Below are 22,409 nucleotides of genomic sequence, written 5' to 3'. Positions count from 1 at the left end.
TATTTTATATTTTTAAAAAAGTGAGCAGCGAATAGCGGCGTCGCGGCGTTTCGAGACCGTCGACACAATTTAAAAGTATTTCTTTTTCTTTCTTTGGTCATTGATTCATTTGCATTGTGAAGGATTTTCTTTTTTTAATTACGCTTCAGGAATACATAAGTGGTTGCAGAACAATACTAACATGAATAGTTTCAATTTAACCTTCATAATCCTTGGATTTGAGTTAGCATAAAATCTTGGAACTATATGATTACGTCGCCCAAAAGTAATCCTTGGAGTTTCAAGTGATTCATTGATGGGATTAGATAATTCACCCATTCATCTCTGTTTTTCATTATCCACGCAGTAGACAGTAAAGTTTACCTGTCACACTCGGCGAATTGATACTTTATCCCTTCATTTTTATCAGTCGCTTACTTGATGATGTCATGCCAAAACCTGAATTTACTGCATTTTCTTAGGTTTCAGATTCCTTCTTGGGATAAAAGAGCTGTGTCGCATCGTGCAGTAACCAGGGCGACGAGGATTTGTTTTCATCCCACGCGTAGCACTGTTAGCAACTTGTTTTGTGCGCGTGGCCTTTGATCTGTTTTAACCGAAACCGATCATAGGAATATTTTATTCATGGATAAACTCAATGTAAGTGATTCCGATGAGGAGATTTATGATTTGTTCAAACTAGTTGAGGCCAAAGAACATGAAGTTTATTGTATGAGGAATAAACTTAAACAGAAAGAAAATGAGCTCTTGCGGCTTCATTATGAATTTGTAAGTCTTTAATGCTTGTACTTATATTAGAATTAAGATACTACGTTTAAGTAACTCGTTCGCAGTGAAGTAGATGGTTATAGCTACGTATTGCTCAGTAATAGACTTTCGCCTCATTCGATATCACATGTTACCTGTACGATTCATATCATGTTAATCATTGCAAGGAAAATTGGCTTTGGTGTGCCTCTTCTACAAAATATGAACTTGTATAGTCATTAACCGAAGGTTGCAGCAGGGGCGCCGACTTATAAAAAATATTGGGGGGGCCCATATCGGAGGTTTTTCCCCGGGAAGAGGTTAAATCCAAAGTGTGTCGCAGCGCCGAAAAGCTGTCATGATTCACACCACCTGATTCTGTTAACCTGCTTAACCTTATAATTATTTGTTTTAACACATTGTTGAATTTATTTTAAAAGGTAACTATCGTCAAACATGGGAAAAAAATTACCAATATATTTTTGTGATTTCACAAAGCATAATATAACTTAATTATTTTCTTGAATTATTGAGGGGGCTCCGCCCCCCCAAACGAATCTTCGAGGGGGCTCGGGCCCCCTCAGGCCCCATGGAGTCGGCGCCACTGGGTTGCAGTGAAGCCTACTTACCACAAAAATTCTAGTGAGTTCTGTTTTCTGAAAGGAAAGAAAGGCTGTTTGAACGCATTGTTCGCGCATTTCTGTTAATGAATTCAAATTTACTGTAATTACTGTCTATTTTGTTTTCAATGCTGCAGTCAGCATTAGGAGGCTTCTCCTAAATGACTTCTGCTCTGTTAAACGAGTTAAAATGATTCCGTGATGGCATTATTCATGAGAAATTTCTTACAATCATGCATTCATCTACGTAGAAATTAACTTTGAGACTCTTCCTTTAGAAATTAACTTTTGCTCCTTATAAGTATCTGTCGATGAAATTATCAGTAAATTAAAAAGTCATGATGTATGTTAAGGTAGTGGTCCTGACAAAATTCCTCCATCAGAATTGAAAAATTGTTGCTCTGCATTGTCTTATCCTCTTTATGTTCTCTTCAATGTATCATTTAATGAGGGTACTTTCCCTGATATCCTAAAATCAAGTTACTTAGTTCCTATATACAAGTCAAATAATAAATGTAATTAACGTCCCATTGCAATTCAATGTGTTATAGCCAAATTTTGGAAAGCCTTGTATTTGACAGATTGGCAACAAATTTTTAAAAAATGTGTTGGTGCCAGAACACATTGGTTTCAGGCAAGGCATGTCAACTGCAACTAACTTATTGATGTTCACCGGGTACCTCATTGAAGGGCTTGGCGGTGGCTATCAAATCGATACCAGTTATACAGATTTTGCAAAAGCTTTTGATGGAGTGAATCGTTCCATTCTTTTACATAAATTGAGTTCATTGGTTAAATGGAATGATGTGGAGATGGATCCAAATCTATTTGATTGGTCGTAAACAATTAGTAAAAGTTAAATCTACTACCTCACATTTATTTCATGTATGTGCAGCAGTTCCTTAGGGTTCTCACCTTGGGCCAGTTCTATTTTCGATTTATATAAATGATATTAGCTATGCTAACTCTCCAATTCCGCTTTTAATATATGCCGTTGTCATTAAAATATTTATTGTAGTGAAGAACCCACAGGAATGTCACAAACTTAATGAATTGAAATTTAATCTATTTAACTTAATCTATTGAAAATTAGTAATTGGTGTGCTCAAAATTTTATGACCATTATCATAAAAAATGTAGTGCAATCTCCTTCCATCATAAAAAATATCCCATTCTATTTGACTATTCCATTAATGGTGAAATTATCCCTAGACCGTATGTAATTACCTGGACTCATGGGTTCTTATTGATGAATGCTTAACTTTTATTTACCAAATCTCATCTCTTGTTAGGAAGTCTTTTCATATGTTAGGCTTTATTACTTGGATTACTAATGAATTGAAAGACATTAATATGTTAAGAAACATATATATACAGTACACTCCTGATTATCCGGGCTAATGATGGGGAGAGACGGCACAAATAATTTGAAAACATGGACAATCCAAACTTACTCGTAAATGTCTTGTAATGTTCATAATTTACGTAAAACAAACAATATAGTATTATTTATTCTGTTATGTAAGAGTGCTAATCAATGAGAGCTTTCTTTGCCAGTTTGCGATCTTTTTAGCGGCGATAACATGGTTGTACTCATATTATCAATGCTTCATGTGAGGCCTGGTTTCGAAAACCACACATCCGTGGCTGTGTGTTCACGGACACAGAAAAGTGGTTTGCACGAATGCTTCAAAACCACTGCTCGACATTGTAAACAACACTCAGGCACCACGCCACGTAGTTGCATCTCGCACAAGTTGCGCGGCGTGTATCGGCGCAACTGCTGCACGACGTGTATCCGTGATCAAGGAGCACGGTCGCGCACTGCGAGGCTTGGCAAACAGGAACACGGTGCTCCTGCGAATGCAGCTAGAGTATGATCGCTTCCATTTTACGAAGGGGATTCTGGCGGAAATAATAAGCCCGGTGTATCCTAGCATTTATGCCGTAATTCCAATGATTTTGCATCTGATTTTTTTATAAAGATCACAGAAAAAATTGAGCGAGATTGAAAATCGTGCATGGATAATCCGCAACTCGGATAAACCGCAGCCAAATAATCGGGAGTCTACTGTATGTATCATTAGTCCGTCCCATTTCAGAGTATGATTCCATTGTTTGGAACCCACTTTATAAAATTTATATTAATAGCTTAGAAAAAGCTGAAATGAAATTTTTAAGAATTGTAAATTATTATGCTTCATTTTCAACACATGATGTCCTATATGCAGAAACAATGTAAATATTGAATTTAAGTATACCGGGACTAGCCACGGTGATAACTTTACGGGAGTCACCCGCAATGCATAAATTGTGCGAAAAATCCACAGAGAAAAAATCATTCGCCTTGACCGGGATTGGAACCCGGATCCCTCGATTTCCGGCCGAGTGCTTTAGCCAGTTAAGCTACCGAGGCGTCATTCTTCCCTGTGGAAATTTGTGGACTATACCGGACATGGTGGTATGGACTGCCGAGCATATTATGCGACGAGCAGTCCAAATCGTGCGCATGGCGCCACAGCTGGAGAGTAAAGCCCGAACTTTGAACACAAGGGGTGTTCTCTCTTGACGAATTTAAGTATACCGAGACTAGCCACGGTGATAACTTTACGGGAGTCACCCGCAATGCACAAATTGTGCGAAAAATCCACAGAGAAAAAATCATTCGCCTTGACCGGGATTCGAACCCGGATCCCTCAATTTCCGGCCGAGTGCTTTAGCCGGAATTTAGAGCTTTAGCTTTAGCGGAAATCGAGGGATCCGGGTTCGAATCCCGGTCAAGGCGAATGATTTTTTCTCTGTGGATTTTTCGCACAATGTAAATATTGAATTTATATCCACTTCATGTTCGACGAAATCTTGCTGAATTGCTATTCCTTGGTAATCTGTGCAATGACTTTACTAACTGTCCATCCCTACTTCAACTGATCCCATTCAATGCCACATTTTCTCCACCAGAAGCACAAAATTAATCTATGTTAAATACTGTAGTAGAAATTTCACTTTTGATTCACCTCTAACCAGGATCCCTCAACTATATGATTCCCTTATTGGCAGTATTGATAATTTTAGCAATAAACTTTCCACATTTAAGAAGTGTATTTTATCATTTTCGAATACTGTCTGACCTTATGTTATTTTGAGCAATATCTTTTGTATTAATATAATTCATATTTTAGTGCTCCTTTTCTCATTTAATACTTATTATTTTAAGAATATTTTATTAAGAGTGATATTGAAAGAAATGTACATGTTCTGGGCTAAATTGGATGTATGGCCGTAATAAACATTATTATTATTATATGATGTGTACTCATATTTTCGGTGCTTCCTCTGTGGTTAACTTTAACAAAGCCTGATTTTGATATCCCCCAGAACCTCAGTCATTTAGCTGAAAACTTTCTCAATATGTATCATGGTTTCTTGTGAAAGTTCCTACAAAGGTATTCAAATGGCTAATCACTCTTATAAAAAGGATCCTCCAACAATAATTCTTGTTGGAATCATTTTCTTTTACCTGAATTTGGAAGGGGATGCTTTGGGAGTATAATTGGGTAATTCACATGATGCAGCATCATGAATATACACAATTATCAGTCCTTTCATGCAAGTTTTCAGTGGAAAAAAGGGCAATGTACAAGTCTGAAGGCGTGTCCTTGTAAAAAAAAAGAATTAGCCATCAAAGGTAATCTTATTATATACTGGAATCATTATTACCTGAAATCATATATGAACATGGCCCCATACAAGAAGCTTCAAGCTAAGTACAATTTGTAGTCAACTAGTGGCCTGTATGCCCTTTTGGCTTTAGCGTAGACTTAAGGAGCATTCTGACATCCCAGGTCACTTGTCAGTTTTTACCTGTCTTCCTTTTACCATCTTCTTCAAAAGTAAGCAGAGATCAAATAGCAATGTTAGAATATGGTTAAAGTCTTCCCCCTGCTAATATTCAATTAACACTCCCTACCAGCCTTTTTCTTTTCTGCATGTTCTTTCTGTAGGAAAAGTGCATTTCAAAAGTCTGGAGGATAATCTTTGTAAAGAAAAGAATAAATCTCCACTTGTCCCTGCAGTGCTCATAAGTTTGCAAGAACTTTTCTCACTCTCTATCTGCAATCATCAGCATTCATGATATTTTAAAGACGTTATCACTGCCCTCAATCCATATGCCTACATTTTGAAATGTGAGTACAGAAATGAGTGGAATACAAAGTTAATCATTATGCTCACTCTAAAATCAAAATATGTAATATTTCCTCATGCAAACCATTTAAAAAATTTGATTTTTTTAAAATTGCCATGTACATACTTATTTTTATTTGTTGCTAAAGTAATACCCAATTCACCCTCTTGCCCTTTGCCCCTTTCCTTCCTTACCACACCCTCTAACTGCATCCTGTCACAAGGAGAATCATAGCCTGCTGCTTAACGTACTTCACCAGTCACTAAGGGCAATGGCATAATCAAATCAACTCAGTGGTTCCCATACTATCAAGGGGATAAATTTATGCAATGTTGGGGCTGGATGGGTGAATGGTGAATCATTTGTACTTCAACCGTAGTGTTTTAGTCCCCTCTATGCTAAGTGGTGAGCAGATTAAACATGGGGTTGGTACAATGGACCATGAAAGGTCTAATTGCTTGGATGCCTGTCAAAGGCCACCCAACAATTCAACTTACCAATCTGTTACCACATGCCAGTGAAAACTGCGATAATTGAACTTTGATTTGGAAAACTTGGGTCCATGCTTAAATATCACATTTAGACTTATATGAATGCCCACAATTGTTGCCATGTTTCCATTCTTATATTCTCATATTCTATTTATCATTCTATCCCCTTCCCTCCTTACTCTAAATCCTCTCTTACTTTCTGAGCATTATCCTTACTCCAGCTTTACCATTTAGCGATCTTGTGTGGATCATTCTGTAGCTTCCACTCCAAAAGTCTTCTTCTTGGGGCCAATTCATTTCGCTGATCCCTAATATGTTAAAGTTCATTCTTTGTATCTCCACCTTCAAGTTCTATAGCCTACTGCAGGTACGAAGTGATCTAACGTTCCATCTTTGTATCCTTAACATTCCACCACCTTTGACCGATGTACCCTCTTGAGTTGTCCCCGCCCCTAGGTCCAAATGGGGGACTAGTTTACTTCCGAAATATTTTACTCGAAAGAGAATTCCATCATGTCATGATATAAAGTGAGTGGAGTAACTGCAACTCCTCTGGATGGTAATGTGGGGGTCATTCCATTTCAAACCACCCAATATGAATAAAATTTGTTGCTTGACATTTTTAATTATCCTGATTTTTTGATCATTGGTAGTAGACAATCACAAAACACTATTTGAAAAATTTACAAGCCATACTTTTTTTGGCAGCCATTTTTAAAATGGTGGGTGGGTAAATTTTTATGAAAAACGTGGTCTGCATAAAGTTTAATTTCAAAGCTATTTAAAAAGATATCAGAATAAAAAAAACTTCATTATGAAAAGAACTTTTGAAAACCATTTTTATAATTTTTCTATCATAAAATACAGTCAGTCAAAATCTTTCCTTAACTCTGGAAAAATTTGTCAATACTAGCGTTTTAACACCATAAATTTTTATGAAGGAAATGAGACTCACAAATAAAATGTTATTTCTGGGTTGAATGCTAAAAAAACTACTTGCAGTACATATAAGTTTTAGTGCTGAGAATCCACTCCTTTTTTTTCTAGAGCTTGTCAAACATTGCCGAAAGCCTTTTAACGTTGATTTTCGTAGGGCAATATCTAAAAAGGGACTGAATGAAAACAAGTGAAAATTTTACAGAATGTTCTTTATACACATATAAATATCTTACAAAAATTATGACTGAGACTGTACTACATTTAGAGTAGTGGAGCAGTGAATTTCAATAAAAATGCAACCACTCTACATGCTCCTGCAGTGCAAACAAGGGCTCATGTAATGCAAATTAGCACACAGAGGCTTGATTGAATAATTACTGAAACAATAAGTATTGTTTAAACTATTAAAATTACATTTTTAATGAAACTTTATTTAAAAATAGAAATATTTTGCATGGTTGCATCGTGACTGCTATCTGTTGTAAACTTTCTGTACTGCAGCTTACTCCTGCAAGAGCGTTGTGGTTACAACAGATGACGGTCATGATGCAGACCATTCAAAATATTTCTATTTTAAAATAAATTTTCATTAAAAATGTAATTTTAAGTGTAATTTCAATAGTTTAAACAATACTTATTGTTTCAATAATTATTCAATCAAGCCCCTGTGTGCTAACTTGCATTGGATAAGCCCTGGAGCATGTGAAGTGGTTGCATTTTTATTGAAATTCACTGCTCCACTACTTTAAATGTAGTTCTATTCTGAACGTCGACCACAACGGTGGTTTCCCCTAGCCTTCCACATCACAGTACTACAACTGTTAAAGTAAATGTTATCACGCCCATAGTGAAATGCATTTTGCTGTACCAAGCAATATGGTCTCCACCTTTGCACATATAAGGAAGAGCTGCTGCCCTCTCCCCCGAGTGATGAGAAGCATAATTGTTGCGGTCCCCAGTCACGCATCTTCATAGGTTTCGGTATCATTTTAATGGCCTACCTTACCCAAGGATAGACCAATACCGCCACAGAACACTGTTGCTTTTTGTCCACGACTGCTTATTCGATGAGAGAACCCACTTATATAGCATCTAACCTCTATATCTAGAGGTGGACTCACTATATGCAACCCGCTGGATGCACTTGATGGCTTCAAGATCAGCTGCAAGTAAAAAAAATAATTAAAGGGAGGAAGATATTTATTTTCTCGGATTTGTTCCATAGCAGGCAATTTCAATAAAGCTACATATATAGCTACATGTGTACTATGAAACCCACCTCCAACCACTGACTGACTCACTCATACAAATGTTTAGGGTGAAATAGAAGAGATATGACAAAAAGTCATTGAATCGACCCCCTCTAAAATTGTCTGAAACCCTAGGGAAAATAGTAATACCCAGTTGAGGAATAAGCTTACATGGACAAAGTTGATTATTGTCATTAATAGACAAGGGCACTTCTGACATGGGTAAAACGGTGTGATGGATGTATACTCACATTCCAGAGAAATACTCCGAGTGGGTAACCAGCTGTATTTTAACACCAAATTCGCCAATGGCCTACATCACTTGGTTTCTTTGCTTAACCTGCTGCTTTCCCCACTGTGGGTCACAGGTGCCGCAACTCAAAATTTACTTTTTCTGCGTCAGCCACCATTTCATTGTGTGTAGACATAGTCAACACCGACATGCTTTCATCTTGTGGAAGCCAGCTGGAAACAGCTGTCATAATACCTGAACTCATGTTTCTTTGGTCTGAATTTTTTTTATATTGTTATAAGGATGTAATGTACTTAGTGTTGAAACTATATTCAGAATAAATAAAGTGTGGATGCATGATGAGTTGTTTTGAGTTTTCTTGCATCCGAGTTATATTTTTTAAGTTTTAAATGAGAATTTTTGCAATTGTCCTGAGTGAGATTTGACAGAATATATGTATTAATTTGTGGCTTTTTAATAGTAGAATAAAATACTTGAGAAACTTCGAAGTCAAAGCTGGAAAGATGGAGGGATGAGGCTACAAGGGGCTGTACACCATATTTTTCCTGAGGCTAAGATTTTCTCTGATCAGATTTGCTGTAAAAAATATCTCGGGATTGCTTTTATTTAAAGAAGAAACAAATCAATTTTTTTATAATTGAATTATACTCCGAATACTCTATTAGGGTTAATACTTAGGTGAAAAAAAATTATGCCATGTTTAATTTTCATTGCCTTGATATATTAAAACAATCTACAAAAGTTTGTACTGTGTATGTATCTGTTGATTAGTATTTTCTTTTCAATTCTTTTTTTCACAGTCTGAAGCCACAAAGGGCTTTGGGAAAAATGATGTGGAAAGATACTGCAGGCAAATGATTCTTCCTGAAATTGGAACTACTGGTATGGTTATGAATTTAATGTTTTTATGATCAATATTAAGAAAGTGAAACTTTTTTTACTCGAGCCCACCAAATTAAAATATTTTTGAGCTTTTTTTCGAGTTTGTTGCCAATATAATATAAAATGAGTAAACAGACTTTGTGCTTTTTTAAATTTCATTTATTTTTATTTTCAGTACCTATAGCAATTTTATGAAATCAGCAAAATGTAGGCATGTTAATCAAGCACATAGCCAGAAATTTGAGTCGGGGGATCATGGGTGGAATGCGGGTTGCCTATACTGATAATTTATTTCCTGTTCACGTATCGGATATCCATAGAATTCATTAAATTAGCTATAGGTATATATCGATTTCATAGTTCTGAATGTTAAATTCATCACTGATTCATCATTGGCACTATATTTAACAATATCAAAAAATGGAGTGTCACATGTTGTCTAATCAGCAGATGTATTCCAGGTAGTCACCACAGGGGAAACAATTTTGGGGTCAGGGGAGCTGAAGCCCCCCTTCTGGCTATGTGCTTGAAACTAATATGCCAATATAAATTCGTGTTTATTTTTTCATGTGGCATTTTCTAACCACTTTTTGTCCACTCTCATTTTCTAACCACACCTGCTATGTATTAAAATTTAGGGAATGTTTGATTTATTCATCTGATTTCTCAGTAATTTATTTATGTATCCATGTTCGGCAGTATTCATTTTTTTTCTTATACAGTGCATTAATCCTTATTTTCATCTTTTCTTGCATTCTCATTTTAGGACAAGCTGTGCTTAGAAACTCTTCAGTATTAATTGTTGGTTGTGGTGGAATAGGCTGCCCTGTTGCCTTGTATCTAGCCGCCGCCGGAGTTGGTGAGGCTTCAATATATTTGTTATGATAGAAAGTTTGCATTTATATCCACTTTATATTTCATTCGAGGTAGCTGTTTGGTTTAGGTTTCCATAGCCTTTGTATGTGAGAATGTATGACACATTTAACCCTCTTATGGATTATCTGCGCCTTAGCGTCGCTCGTGGTTTTAAAAGTGGTGTAAAAATTTTCCATTCCAATGGATCATTTTGAAAGTTTCAGTAGTCTATTTTTTCTGCTTTCTTCGTCTACACATAAAATTTTGTTTGAATAGTGTCAATAGTTTACATTTTATTGGCCTCTAATGAAAAAAGTTACGTCGTTGGATTTACTGCGCCGCTGCGGCGCTCAGTATTTTCTCGTCACTACGTCGTGGACTGCTCTCTCAATGTTAATGTCAAAGCAATTATGTTTCGTATGAAATGCTATAATCTATTTATAATATTATTATTTAAATTTCTAAACTTTATAAACAAATTGAAATTGTTAAACAAAAGGAAAATATTACTATACCAATTTTGCTTCCTATTTTCGCTAAGAATCATAATGTTTGCCTCGATATAATGTTCATTGACAAAACTTCATCTTTTTGCAAGAATTATTCATAGAAACTCATGGCTAAGCAAGGTTGTTTTTTCCATGGCATCCGTCTTAGTTTTGCTTGGGCACTTCCGCTCCGCGTCCACGTACCTGCCGTGGTGATAGTCACCTTTGAATAAATCCCAATGTTACTCTGCTTAGAATTACACAAAGCAGCAATTCTAAGAAAATTTTAACATAATGCATTTTCCGAATTCGTAGAATAATGCTTCCTCACCGCCGTGTGAATATTTTTCGTTGAATGAGCAACGGTAACTTACCAGGAGATACAGAGGTTTCACCGACTACCGTGAAGAACACATTGCACGGTTACTATTATACGTCTTGTACCTCTCATTCGAAAATATACCTTTGCGGCTACGATAGTCAATGCAAAATTGCTGACGTTTATATAATTACCGATGACGTGACAATTTACAATTGGGGTGAAATCAAGATAACTACCCAACTAATTGTGTGATAGAAAATAATTTCTTTTTCCTGACCATTAGTTCAGTATTTACATAGTAAAAAGCGTTGCATGATGAATAAGAGAATAGACAATTTGCGGTGAAGTGAAAATTTGTAAATATATTTCTCGTTTCTTTGTGTACTCAAATGCACAGATATTGGGATTTTAGTAACGTGAAGGGGTGAGTGAGGAGGAGAAAGGAGAAGGAATGCCAGGTAGGTTGTTTTGAGGTGAAGGGGTGGTAGTGTGTCGACTGCCAAGGATCAGGAAATACCCAGATCGTTAGGCCAGGTAAGAGTGGAAAACCCCTATCGCGAAAAAGGATGGGAGTGTAAGGAGACAATTAGATACAATAGCCTGCTTTTTCTTTATATTTCCATCGCTGCATGAGGGACAGGGAACAACAGCCTTGTCAAAACGCCTTGCGGTGTCCCTCCCTTCATTCCAAGAAGGTCCAGCTCGGGTGGGTCATTAGGGCGGAGAGAAGTTCAATCAACTTTTGTGGGAATAAGGTGGTGAATGACGAATAAGGAAGGTTAGTGGGAAGTTATGGATAGTCTCAATGTTTCGGTGAGTGAAACGCTACGGAAAGAAAAGGTGAGGGAAGTCCTCCCAGCTTGAAAGTATTTTTGTCACCCCAGAACATTCTTCCTTCAGTCCCTCACGTAGAGCTGGACGAAAGAAAATAGGCGCCTCTTCCTTCTTCCCTACTACTTATAACCCATACTTCTAAGAAGTTATTTTCTTGGATTTCCCACTAATCCAGGAGTAAAACCTCATCTGGTACACTCCCACGCATCACATTTACTCGTTCATCTCTAAGGAAACGTCCTCAGTGAGGGAATGGGGCTCCGCGGTCGAAAAAAAATATCGGCTCTTCTAGCTCAACCTCCAAAGCGGCGTTAGGTCGTTGAACACATCCCTAACTATCCCTTATTTGTTATATTTCAAAACTTATACGACTTAATTTTTTTAATTGCAGGTTATGAGCTCCCAGAATATTCGTAAGATTTGCCTTGATCGCCAGAATCCTGTAAAATTCACGAAAGTAACACCCGTCTCTTCTCACTTCACCTACAGCTGTTTCATTATTAACGTTTAAAAACTTATCCTTCTGTATACACTGCAAAGATAAAACATATGGGTGGACGCAGTGAAGAAAAATTATGTCATATGGGCATAAACGAATTTTATTCTGTACTCATTTTTAGTACTTAGATACATAAAAATATAAACAATATAAACATTAAAAAGCGGGATTAGTCCAGAACTGCATCATAAAAAATATTTCAAACAACCATAACACATGAAATTAAAACTTTCATTCGAAAATAACAGACAAAGGGAGCAGAAATAGAAAGCATTACGGCAAAAAATGGAAAAGAATTCAGCGTTCAAGATTTTTTGTTATAACTTCCACAAGAATGGGTTAAATCTAGCAAAACACGGTGAGAAATAAAGATAATGGATGTACATATTTACCATTATCAATCAGAAAACTTGTAAATTCAGGCTAACTTTGAAAGATAATAACAAAAAATTACGCGGCGCCGCTGCAGCGCCGAAAATCCAACAACGTAACTAAATTTGTAAATCCATATTGTAACCCGGTCCGTCCGTCCAGGTTTCACTTTCGGGTTTCAGGGGTGGGGGAGGATAGTTTGAAGGGATCGCTCAAGGTGAGCGGGTCGTGGTTCGAGGGCAAGGGGAGGTGGGGGGGAAAAGGAAATGGAAAAGTAAGTTGGGGTGGGTTCACTTGCTGAATGGAGGCTGGCGCGTACGAAATAATGAAGGCTTACGTAACAGTTTACAATTCCAACAACACGTTTAATGTGCACTTCAATTGGGAAATGTTCTACAAAATACAATAATAATTGGCTCTCTGAATAACAAAAAAATTAAACTACTGCTACTGGCCAGTTAAATACCCTGTAACAACAATTAATGAATGACAAAAAAGAAAATAAACCCTGCTTACAATTGTTGGCGTGAAATATTACAAAAATGCTTGAAAAATACAAACGCCAATTCCAAATTATCACTTATTGTCCTAATAACTACAATTAACCATTCACACACACACGGGGACACGGGGGGGACTTAAAAAAAATATTAAAAAAATGCACGGGAATATATCACTATTCTTCTTCTCTTGAATGGAAGAGAGGGGGGAATGGGGCTCTTCTGATTCTGCTGAAATTTGGGGATTATAGGTGGCTAGAGTACTTATTGCTCACGTTGAGTTGCTGGTGGAGAAGATTTCCTTGGCTGGCTCGATATTGCGACTAGTATCGCTGTGGGATGAGAGAGCTCCTTCGTGGATTGACGTCTTCTGCCGCGCGTGCTAGAAAGCTACCGTCTTATCTTCTCTTTCCAAGTCACCGCCGTTTTCAAATATCGCGTCTTCTTCCACGCTGGGCTGCCTCTCTCTCACTCTCTCCTCACAGGATGGATGGGTCGTTCAACAGAGCCTTCGGCCGACCTCTCAAGCAAAATAGTAGACTGGATGTTGCCCGCACTCTGCTTATATAGCCACCTTCTGGGAGGGGGATGGGCAAGGGGAAAAACCCAGGACAGGTTTTTTCGGCTATTCTTCCGTAGGGGAGGGGGGGGGGGGTTTCTGTGGAGGGCAGGGTTGGAGGGTTACATCACCTCCGTATGCAGGTGTTCCGGCTTCACAGTGGGGTGGGGGGAAACATGCTACGAATCACGTAGACAACGGAACTTTCCACACTTCGTAGACGGAAGAATCGTGGGAGGGGTGGGGAACGGAAAAATACAAAACTTAGTCATTCACACGCACACATTCACACAAAATTACATAAGCATTTACACGAAATTATATAACCCTTTACAAAATTTACACAAGCCTTCCCTACCTCGTAAACGCCTCTTTAATAATCCATGAACCGAGCCAAACGGCAACGGTTACAATATGAGGGTTAATGAGAGTGATGCAGTTGTTAAAAAGCCTACTGAATCTCATGTGTAGTGATTTTAAGCTATTTTTGTGCCCATTAAATGGGATGGTGATCAAGAACAGTAGAACCTCTTATGCATGAAGTCAAAGGCACTCAAATTTTTTTACTTTGTAACTAAAGAGTGAGTGGAAGGGACATTGGCTAACCAGGAAGTTAATTTAAAATGAATTGCAAAATTCCACCATTACAGACAGAAACCAAGTGAGGCTAAGAAAAACGTTTTATAAATACTCGATAATTTTCATTTTGTAGGCCGTCTTGGGCTGGTTGATTATGATGATGTGGAACTGAGCAACTTACACAGGCAGGTCCTCCACACAGAAGTTACTGTTGGAGTTCCCAAGGTAGATTCTGCAGCTGAAGCCCTCCAAAGGTATGTTGTTGCCTTTTAAGTGTATATGTCTATGTATGTTTTAAATTATCAAATTTCTAGTGGACATTACATACAGACTTTTTTTTACTCTCTCACAACAATGTTGTTCTCAGCTTCATGTCGAATCAATGTAATTTCTATGTTGAGCAGAGATTGTCATTGGTCCTCTGTAAATGAGCATGACTTCCGATGGCAAACTAAAAAACTATTTGTAGAGGCAAGGGTTTTTTCTGAAAATATGTACCTATTTTGAAGAAAGATCTGAGGTTTTCTCGGCGTATGATGTTGTTGAAGTTATTTTAATAGTCCAAGATTAGGCATTCCTTTTGATTTGAAAACCATCAACACAAGTTAAATGGTATTCAATTAGTTACAGTTACGTAAAGCTTTGGATTAGTGTATATGGTTAATGTCGGGGATTTTTCCATCGATTCTTCAGTTCTCAGTTTCTCTGGTTTTTGGGCTTACAACCAAAATCAGAACAAATTGGAAATTTGTTACAGAAATATTTTTCGAAAAACCTAATTTAACCCTTTCCCTACTAATGATGAAAATATGCGGCAGGACATTTCTTGACCCGGGAGACGAAAGCTGCAAATTTTGATGTCTGTTCGATCGGAGATTTTCCTATGTAGGCGAAAAAATAAGGAAATTATACATTTCCTTGATCTCCCCCTTTTATGATGGTTGCGGGTTTGCGAAGTCTTAGTTTCAGGGCCAAACAAAGCTGGAATCAGGCCGTACCCTCGAAATCCAGGAGCAAGTATCCGGACCTCTTGTCTTATATTATTCCTCTTTGAGGTAAGGGACTGCGGTCATTCGATTGTTCATTCAGCTAGTTTAGAAATAAATATTTGTTCCATTCTCAAAAAATATAAATGAAGTATTGAATTCTTTGTCTTTTGAGCAGCATTTATAATTTTTAAGCAAAATTCTACGATAAATATGAACTTATATCTCGATTTCAATATAAACATCAACGCTGAAATTGTTGCTGCATTAAATGTGTTAATATTGATGCTAGAACTTTGTTCAAAATTTGACCATTCTCAGAAGAAAATGAATTATATTCAAAGTCTACAATTTACGTACAAGCAACAATTATCCATTTACCTGATTCACATAAAAAAAAGGATGATTGACCATGAACCAATGCCACTAGTAGGGTTATAAACCTTGAAAGGAGGGAGCCTAACTACCCTCGGAGTCTGAGAAAATGCGGAGTCCCTACTAGGAAGGGTCAAAAATGGTTGGTGTTGAGAGTGTGTGATTATCCACGAGACCCTTCTTCACGAATGTCCTGCAAAAATGCTCGGTACAGAGGGGACAGAAGAGTCTCTAGGGGCTCAGTCCAGCAGTCATGTTAAGGCGAGAACTCCACCGTCTTGAAAGGGTTAAATACTTCCATATAACTTGCTTTGGAAAACTCAAGCAGAAATTATCAATGGCTTTGAAAACTCAAAGATTAAAATGAAGCCCTTCATTCAGAACAATAGTGATTAACTAAGACTTTAAGAGGAATAAGATGTATGCGACTTATATTCAGAATAATGTCTGCCAGTAGCTAAAATGCAAATAGATGACTGCTAACTAATACCTTTACTTCTTACTTCAGGCTTAACATGGATTTGGAAATCTCTAGGCACAATGAGTTAATTGAGCCAAGTAATGTATTTGACATAATAAAGCCATACGATGTGGTTGTGGATGCAACAGATAATGTACCAACTCGTTACCTACTCAACGATGCATGCTGGCTGGCGGGGAAGAAACCCCTGGTTTCAGGGAGTGCTTTGAAAATGGAAGGTCAGCTCACAGTGTATGGAGGAGCAAGGGATACAGAGGAGGGGGCACCCCAACCTCCCTGCTACCGATGCCTCTTCCCCACTCCTCCTCCTGTGGAAGCCATCTCCAATTGTAGTGACAGTGGTGTTCTTGGTGTAGGTATGAATTCCTTTGAGTACAATGTTATCATACAGTGTCAAAAAATATTAATTTGAAGTATCCATTGTCTCATCATTGTCATCATAAGTGAAAAATTGTAAGATTTGTTTGACGCACCTCCCCATTCCATTTTCCTATGTGCTAGCCTTTTCATACTGACATATTTCTTCTCATTTATATTACGTAACTTTGGGAGACCCAAGGTCAAAATCTGGTCAAGATAAATGATTTTACCTCCGTCAAATTTTCACACTATGTATGTACCTATATACTTACTTGGGTAATTCCATAAAGGAATGCTTCTGGTTAATTAGATGCAGTATGTTAGGATTAATAGTTTTCACAATTAGGTAGATTTAATATTTTAGTATGTTTTTCTCAATTGGGTGATTTGTTCTACTTTAATTGCTGTGTATTTGTGCATGAAATAACTTTTTCTGCAGTTCCAGGGCTAATAGGAATACTGCAGGCACTTGAGGTGATAAAAATATTGATGGGAAAGCTGAAATCTCAAGAAAGAGGGAAGAAGAAGTGCTATTCAAATGACTCATCATTGGCCAAGAAGCTTCTTTTATTTGATGCAGCTACATGTTCATTTCGCTCTGTGAGGTTACGTTCAGCTGACCCTAATTGTCCACTATGTGGTACTAATCCAACTATCACCTCCCTGGGAGGCATGGATTATGAAAACTTATGTGGTGTTCGTGTCCACAATGAGGTATGTGCTGTTGCAATTGAAGTTTTTATACTGTTACTTAAATTTGGTCAAAATATTTCAGGATAATATACATCAGAAAATATATAACATTTCAAAACTTGTTTTTTTTTTAATCCTATCTATCATTGTTTCTATCTATCCTTCATTGTCCTTCTATCTTTCATCCTATCCTATCTATCCTTCATTGTTTTGGGTTTTTTAGAGTCTGTTCCCTATATGTAATATAACATCTGATCATTTCTGATGGGTGTTACAAATTGATAGTTGGAAGGTTAACCCCCCTTAATACGTCATGTTGCCGGGCCTTTATCATTGGTTTTTGACTTGATTTACATGTCTTCAGAATTAGTATTGATCACCATATTGAGTTTGAGCTCACCTCTGCATCACATTCCCTTTGGGTAAAAAATCCAAATGGCAAGTGTGCATTTTATGTGCCTACAACTTATTTGGAAGTGTGAGAGTGGCCATCATAACATTGTTGTAAAGGAGTAGTTGATTTATTTCTTACGCCTCTAAATGAATTTATTAAAAATTTTATTATAGGCACAATCAATTGAACTACTGAAGGAAAATGAACGGATTTCAGTTCACGATTACAATAAAATTTTGAAAGAAGAAACAAAGCACGTCCTTTTAGATGTGAGAAGTCAAGCAGAGTTTGATATGTGCCATTTAAGTTCTGCTGTCAGCCTACCCATGAGTGAGCTAACACGAGCCCCTGAGGTTGTCAAGGAAGCAGCCAAGTCCTCCAAAACTGATAAACTTCCAGGTATTGATTTATAATCAGTGTTCATGTTTAAAATATCATACAAACTTGTTTAAGGAGCCTTTTTTTGCCTTTTTTACGTTTTTCCCCCAAAAATTTTAACAAAAAATGAGTGTGTGCCTCTTATACTAATTCTTAATCTACTTTCCCCACTCGCAAATTGCACAGATAATTGCATGGCCCCTCTGCTTAGCATGAGCCAGCAGAGTAGAAAGTATCACTTGCTTGCTTACAGTTGCTTTAAGTTCTGCACCTATGTGGTATGTAATTCATGAGGTGTGTGTTTATAGCTTAGATGTTGGGTTAAAGTACCTGATAAGATCCTTAAAACCTCACCAGAGGATTAAGTAAAAATTCCAAAAAAATTTTTCTAAAACTTTGATATTTGAGAGGTACTACTCATGTTTATATAGTAAAGATTTTTGTGAAATTGTACCTTTCCTAGCCTACTCGTTTTATTTAATTAAATAATTTATTTCTCAGTCATATTTTCCATTTGTATTCTTCATACATTGATTCATCTATCAAATGAATCTCCATTTATTTTTTTAGTTTTTTTTGTTGAATTCACCTAGTTTTATGACTTGTTTCATTAATTTCTGTTTGATTTTATAATTTTAGCTGTGTGAAGTTTAGGTAAATGGTGTTAACACATTCAATGCAGACCTGATTTTCATGGAAGTCGTCAGAATCGGCCGATAAAAAAATTCTTTTTTGCTTAGTTTGTGTTTAGTATAGTTCCTCATGCATATTTATATAGGATTTCAGCAAAAATTTCAATCTTCCAATCCTTGGATAAACCATTGACTGAATTTTAATTTTCCACATATATTCCCCCAAATTTTGTCATTTTCTTATCGCATACTTGTGTTTCACCCGAAAATGCTTCAGTTGTGGTGAGGTGGATTTTTCACTTTCTCGCAATAGTTTCACCCCACAGTGCATGCACATGCTTCCCTATATGGCAATACAAATGTTTTTACGCAATGAAAGACATTTTTATCAATATATTACTGAATGAAATTGCAACTGTGCAATCTGCAAAACAATTTACAATGTTTAGAACAACATTAACATCACGTGCAATGAGTTGGGGGAACAGTACGAGACGATTGCTCAGCGTAGATATTCGTCGTTCATGAATGAATTGTTAAAAATGAACGATTCAATGGCATGAACTGAATGAATTGAATCTAGTTTTCTACTCGAATCGTTCCAAATGAACGATTTGATGTAAGATTCATATCCACCGAATCCAAGTCATTCAATAACAACAATTTGAATTTGGCTTGACTGCTTTGACATCCACGAAAGGCGGTGAAATTTCATTAGATTATGACAAATGGTAATAGAGGCTGGTAATAATAATGAACTGTTCACCTTAATTACTATTATGATTTGGCTCTTAGGTATCTGCATTATGTAGGTATTTTAGTGTGGTGAATGAAAGTACGTATACCCTGATTTCATTGAACGTTATTCTATGATAAAATCCTTTTCTCGGAGTAATCATTACTATAAGTATTCTGAAAATATCAGTAAAATGAAAATCCTTGAGGTACGGGAATTTTTAATAAGGAATTAATATAATTCTTAATTAATAATTCATATTAAAAGTTTTTTTTAAGAATTCTTACGAATAAATTTTTAATATGGATGAAATTCTTTAAGAAATGCTTGCATGCAATGGAACAGTTAAAAAATGTCTGTAATTTGACAGATTTAACTTCGTTTTAGAGTTATATTAAAAGTAATTACATTTCACAATAAATTAATTGTGGACTAATAATTTTGTATAGCATAATATTCAGACAAATTGAAGAGGTTTTATAACCTGAAAACAATTCATTAAAGAGGTCGTCTAAATGAAAAATATAATCACTGTGAGTAGCTACCTGTCATAATATTTGAAATGCAGCTAGTTAACAGATTCATATGGGTCCAATACATGGAAGAACCTTCTTCCATGTTGAAGCATTATTTATGGATGCGAGATTCGCAAGGATTGGATATTCACATGGAGTCGATATTATCATGGATTTGATATTCATTTGGTTCATTATGAAAGATTTAAAGAACCAATTCATTGGCACGAATTGAATCCCATGTACCGAATTCAATGAAATGAATTTAAGTTTCCATCTCTAGCTCAGCTAGAGGAAGGGGTGGTCATCAGAAGCACGTGAAGCAGAGGTGGAGGGGAGGAAGCGTGCTCCCTCCGCCTACAAGCAACAAGGCTACAAATGAGGGAGTCAAGGACGAACATGTCAGATCGTTTTGTGACGTTGTTGCCTTCAAAGTGAAGCCAGGCGAGCTATATGACAATTCCAGTAAGATGTTTCCAGGCCGTATTTTCTTGTTCGATGGTGCTTGCCATGCTTGTTTCTTTTAAAATTGTGCTGTTTGGACAATGTTGAATATTGGTATAGTCTTGTTGTAACTAAAAAGCTTTTTTTCAATTGATTAGAGCTTAAAAAGGTAAATAATCTTAAAAATGCGACGTGTTTGGTCTCATTCTTTTTTGAACCTCGTGCATGTCATCCAATTGCCGAGCTGTCGAGACATTTTCAGGTCCAGTAAGTCACTCACTCTGCATCTGTTCTCCAGAAATAGGGAATTGAAGCAGGTAGGATGAAAAAGGTCAGTGGGTGAAATGGAGTAGGGATGAAACACATTTCCATTGTTCTTGTGTAACTTGATATTTTCCTTCTAAGGTAATGACTTATGGACTGGATGGTCATTGGAAAGTAAAAGAGAAATATCAGAGACATGGGCTGATGGAGAGCCAAGATTTTTTTCAAGATGATGGCGTAAATTTAAAACAAGTAATTCATTAAGAAAAAAGATAGGTAGAGAAGAATTGATGCATCTACTTTAAAGGCCATTTTACAGAGGGCAAGTAATTGTGCTGGTTGCATTCATTTCTCTTTATGGTACGGAATTGGGTGAATGAACAAAGGAAATTTGAACAAGGGCTGTTTTGCCATCTCACGTCCATGCATTCTTGCATGTGTTCTAGCAATTCACCGCTTTACACAATGCAATTTTGACTACACCTTTGAACACACGTCAGATTGTGCAAGTGCGTGCCCCGAGTAAAATGGCCTAAAGAGTGACTTGAGTTTGCCCAGAAAAAGAAAACTAAACATAATAAATAAAATTGGGGATGGAGAAAAATAGCAAAATGTGTAACAGTCGTAGCTGGTAAAATGCATATTTACCTCCATTTTATTCAATTTCCCTCATATTCTGAGGTCAAATTCTTCTGCCTTGATTTTTTTTATCTACCTCGAATATGATTGTAGTAGTTGCGGTCTCAAAATAAGGTAAACTTCGGACTCCTTTGAGAAATCAGAAACTAATTTTCTCAATCTAACAAGCCTCTTCTACTCTCTTTCAGTGTATGTTTTCTGCAGACGTGGAAATGACTCTCAGAGGGCAGTAAAGAAATTTCAAGAGCTCTTTGGTGAGGATTGGGTCATCAAAGACATAAAAGGTGGTCTCCATGAATGGTCAGAAGAGATTGATCCAACTTTCCCTCACTATTGAATCTGAGCATTCCTCTTGTTTTCCTGTGTAACTCATGAAACATAATCTATGAATAAAATTTCACTTTTCACAATACATATTTCTCTGTCATTGAAGGATGATTCTTTCAAGAGTATAATACTATACCCAAACCACAAGATTACGTGTATTGCTTTAGACTTCAGGCTAATGAAGTTAAAGACACACTCATTGATAGTTGCATGGCAATTTATTCCGCTTTCAGAAATTCCAAATTTTTATGGTGTGCAGTCTGGTGACTTGAAATAACCATGGGCCCTTAAGGGGCCTTTCTGATGCACCAAACAGTGTCTCTGAAGGTAATGTGCCCAGTGATGGATTTAGGGGGGGGTCACAGGGGTCTTGACCCTCTCCCCCAAATTTTATCAAATTTTTTATTAGCTTAATAGTTTTTGTATCCTTAAATGTCTGTTAGCGTTCAATTTCATCTAATGTAAAATTTTAGGCTTTCCCATCTGTATAGTTTGATGAAAAATTTCTCGGGTTTCCAACCGGCAGTGGTATTCGGTAATTTCTCCCAACGTTTCACGGCTGAGTCCTCCATCGTCTTCAGGGGTTTAATCTTTACGGTTTAAATTACATTAAGGCACCGATTTCCCCTTGCTTGCCAAGGAGTAAGTATTCCTCCGCAGTAGTCCTATATAAGTCTTGGATTGCAGGTAGGCTGGGTTCGGTGCTGGCTTTGGTGCTGCCTTTGGTGCTGGCTTCTGGTGCTGGCTTTCGGATGCTGCTTTCCGGAGGCAGCATTTTCTGGAGACAGGATTTTGCGAGACAGGACATTTTG

General features: G+C 37.0%; 1 protein-coding gene across 4 annotated transcripts; it reads left to right on the top strand.

Annotated features, from left to right (window-relative positions):
* Position 1: 1 nt before the first annotated feature.
* Positions 2-21,682, top strand: LOC124157605 (adenylyltransferase and sulfurtransferase MOCS3). 4 transcript variants are annotated; one of them, XM_046532472.1, is made up of 9 exons: positions 2-75; positions 462-639; positions 9,284-9,365; positions 10,132-10,224; positions 14,507-14,627; positions 16,243-16,571; positions 17,015-17,289; positions 17,836-18,061; positions 21,459-21,682. In XM_046532472.1, the coding sequence occupies exons 2-9, from the start codon at positions 625-627 to the stop codon at positions 21,605-21,607; spliced, it is 1,290 nt and encodes a 429-aa protein (XP_046388428.1). In that variant the 5' UTR covers positions 2-75; positions 462-624; the 3' UTR covers positions 21,608-21,682. The 4 variants fall into 4 exon arrangements, with proteins under 4 accessions (XP_046388428.1, XP_046388425.1, XP_046388426.1 ...); XM_046532469.1 differs by having other exon boundaries at positions 462-768; XM_046532470.1 differs by lacking the exon at positions 2-75 and adding an exon at positions 119-265 and having other exon boundaries at positions 462-768.
* The last annotated feature ends 727 nt before the right edge of the window (positions 21,683-22,409 follow it).

Source organism: Ischnura elegans, chromosome 4 (assembly GCF_921293095.1).
Source record: "Ischnura elegans chromosome 4, ioIscEleg1.1, whole genome shotgun sequence".
Classification (NCBI taxonomy): domain Eukaryota; kingdom Metazoa; phylum Arthropoda; class Insecta; order Odonata; family Coenagrionidae; genus Ischnura; species Ischnura elegans.
The sequence above is the reverse complement of the archived record's forward strand: the minus strand, read 5'-3'. Positions and strand labels throughout refer to the sequence as shown.

Bases quoted from the DNA above. Each gene is read 5' to 3' on its own strand.
- LOC124157605 (XM_046532469.1), top strand. From the start codon at position 625: ATGGATAAACTCAATGTAAGTGATTCCGATGAGGAGATTTATGATTTG. The intron at 769-9,283 runs GTAAGTCTTTAA...TTTTTTTCACAG, and splicing joins TGCGGCTTCATTATGAATTT to TCTGAAGCCACAAAGGGCTT. The intron at 9,366-10,131 runs GTATGGTTATGA...TTCTCATTTTAG, and splicing joins TCCTGAAATTGGAACTACTG to GACAAGCTGTGCTTAGAAAC.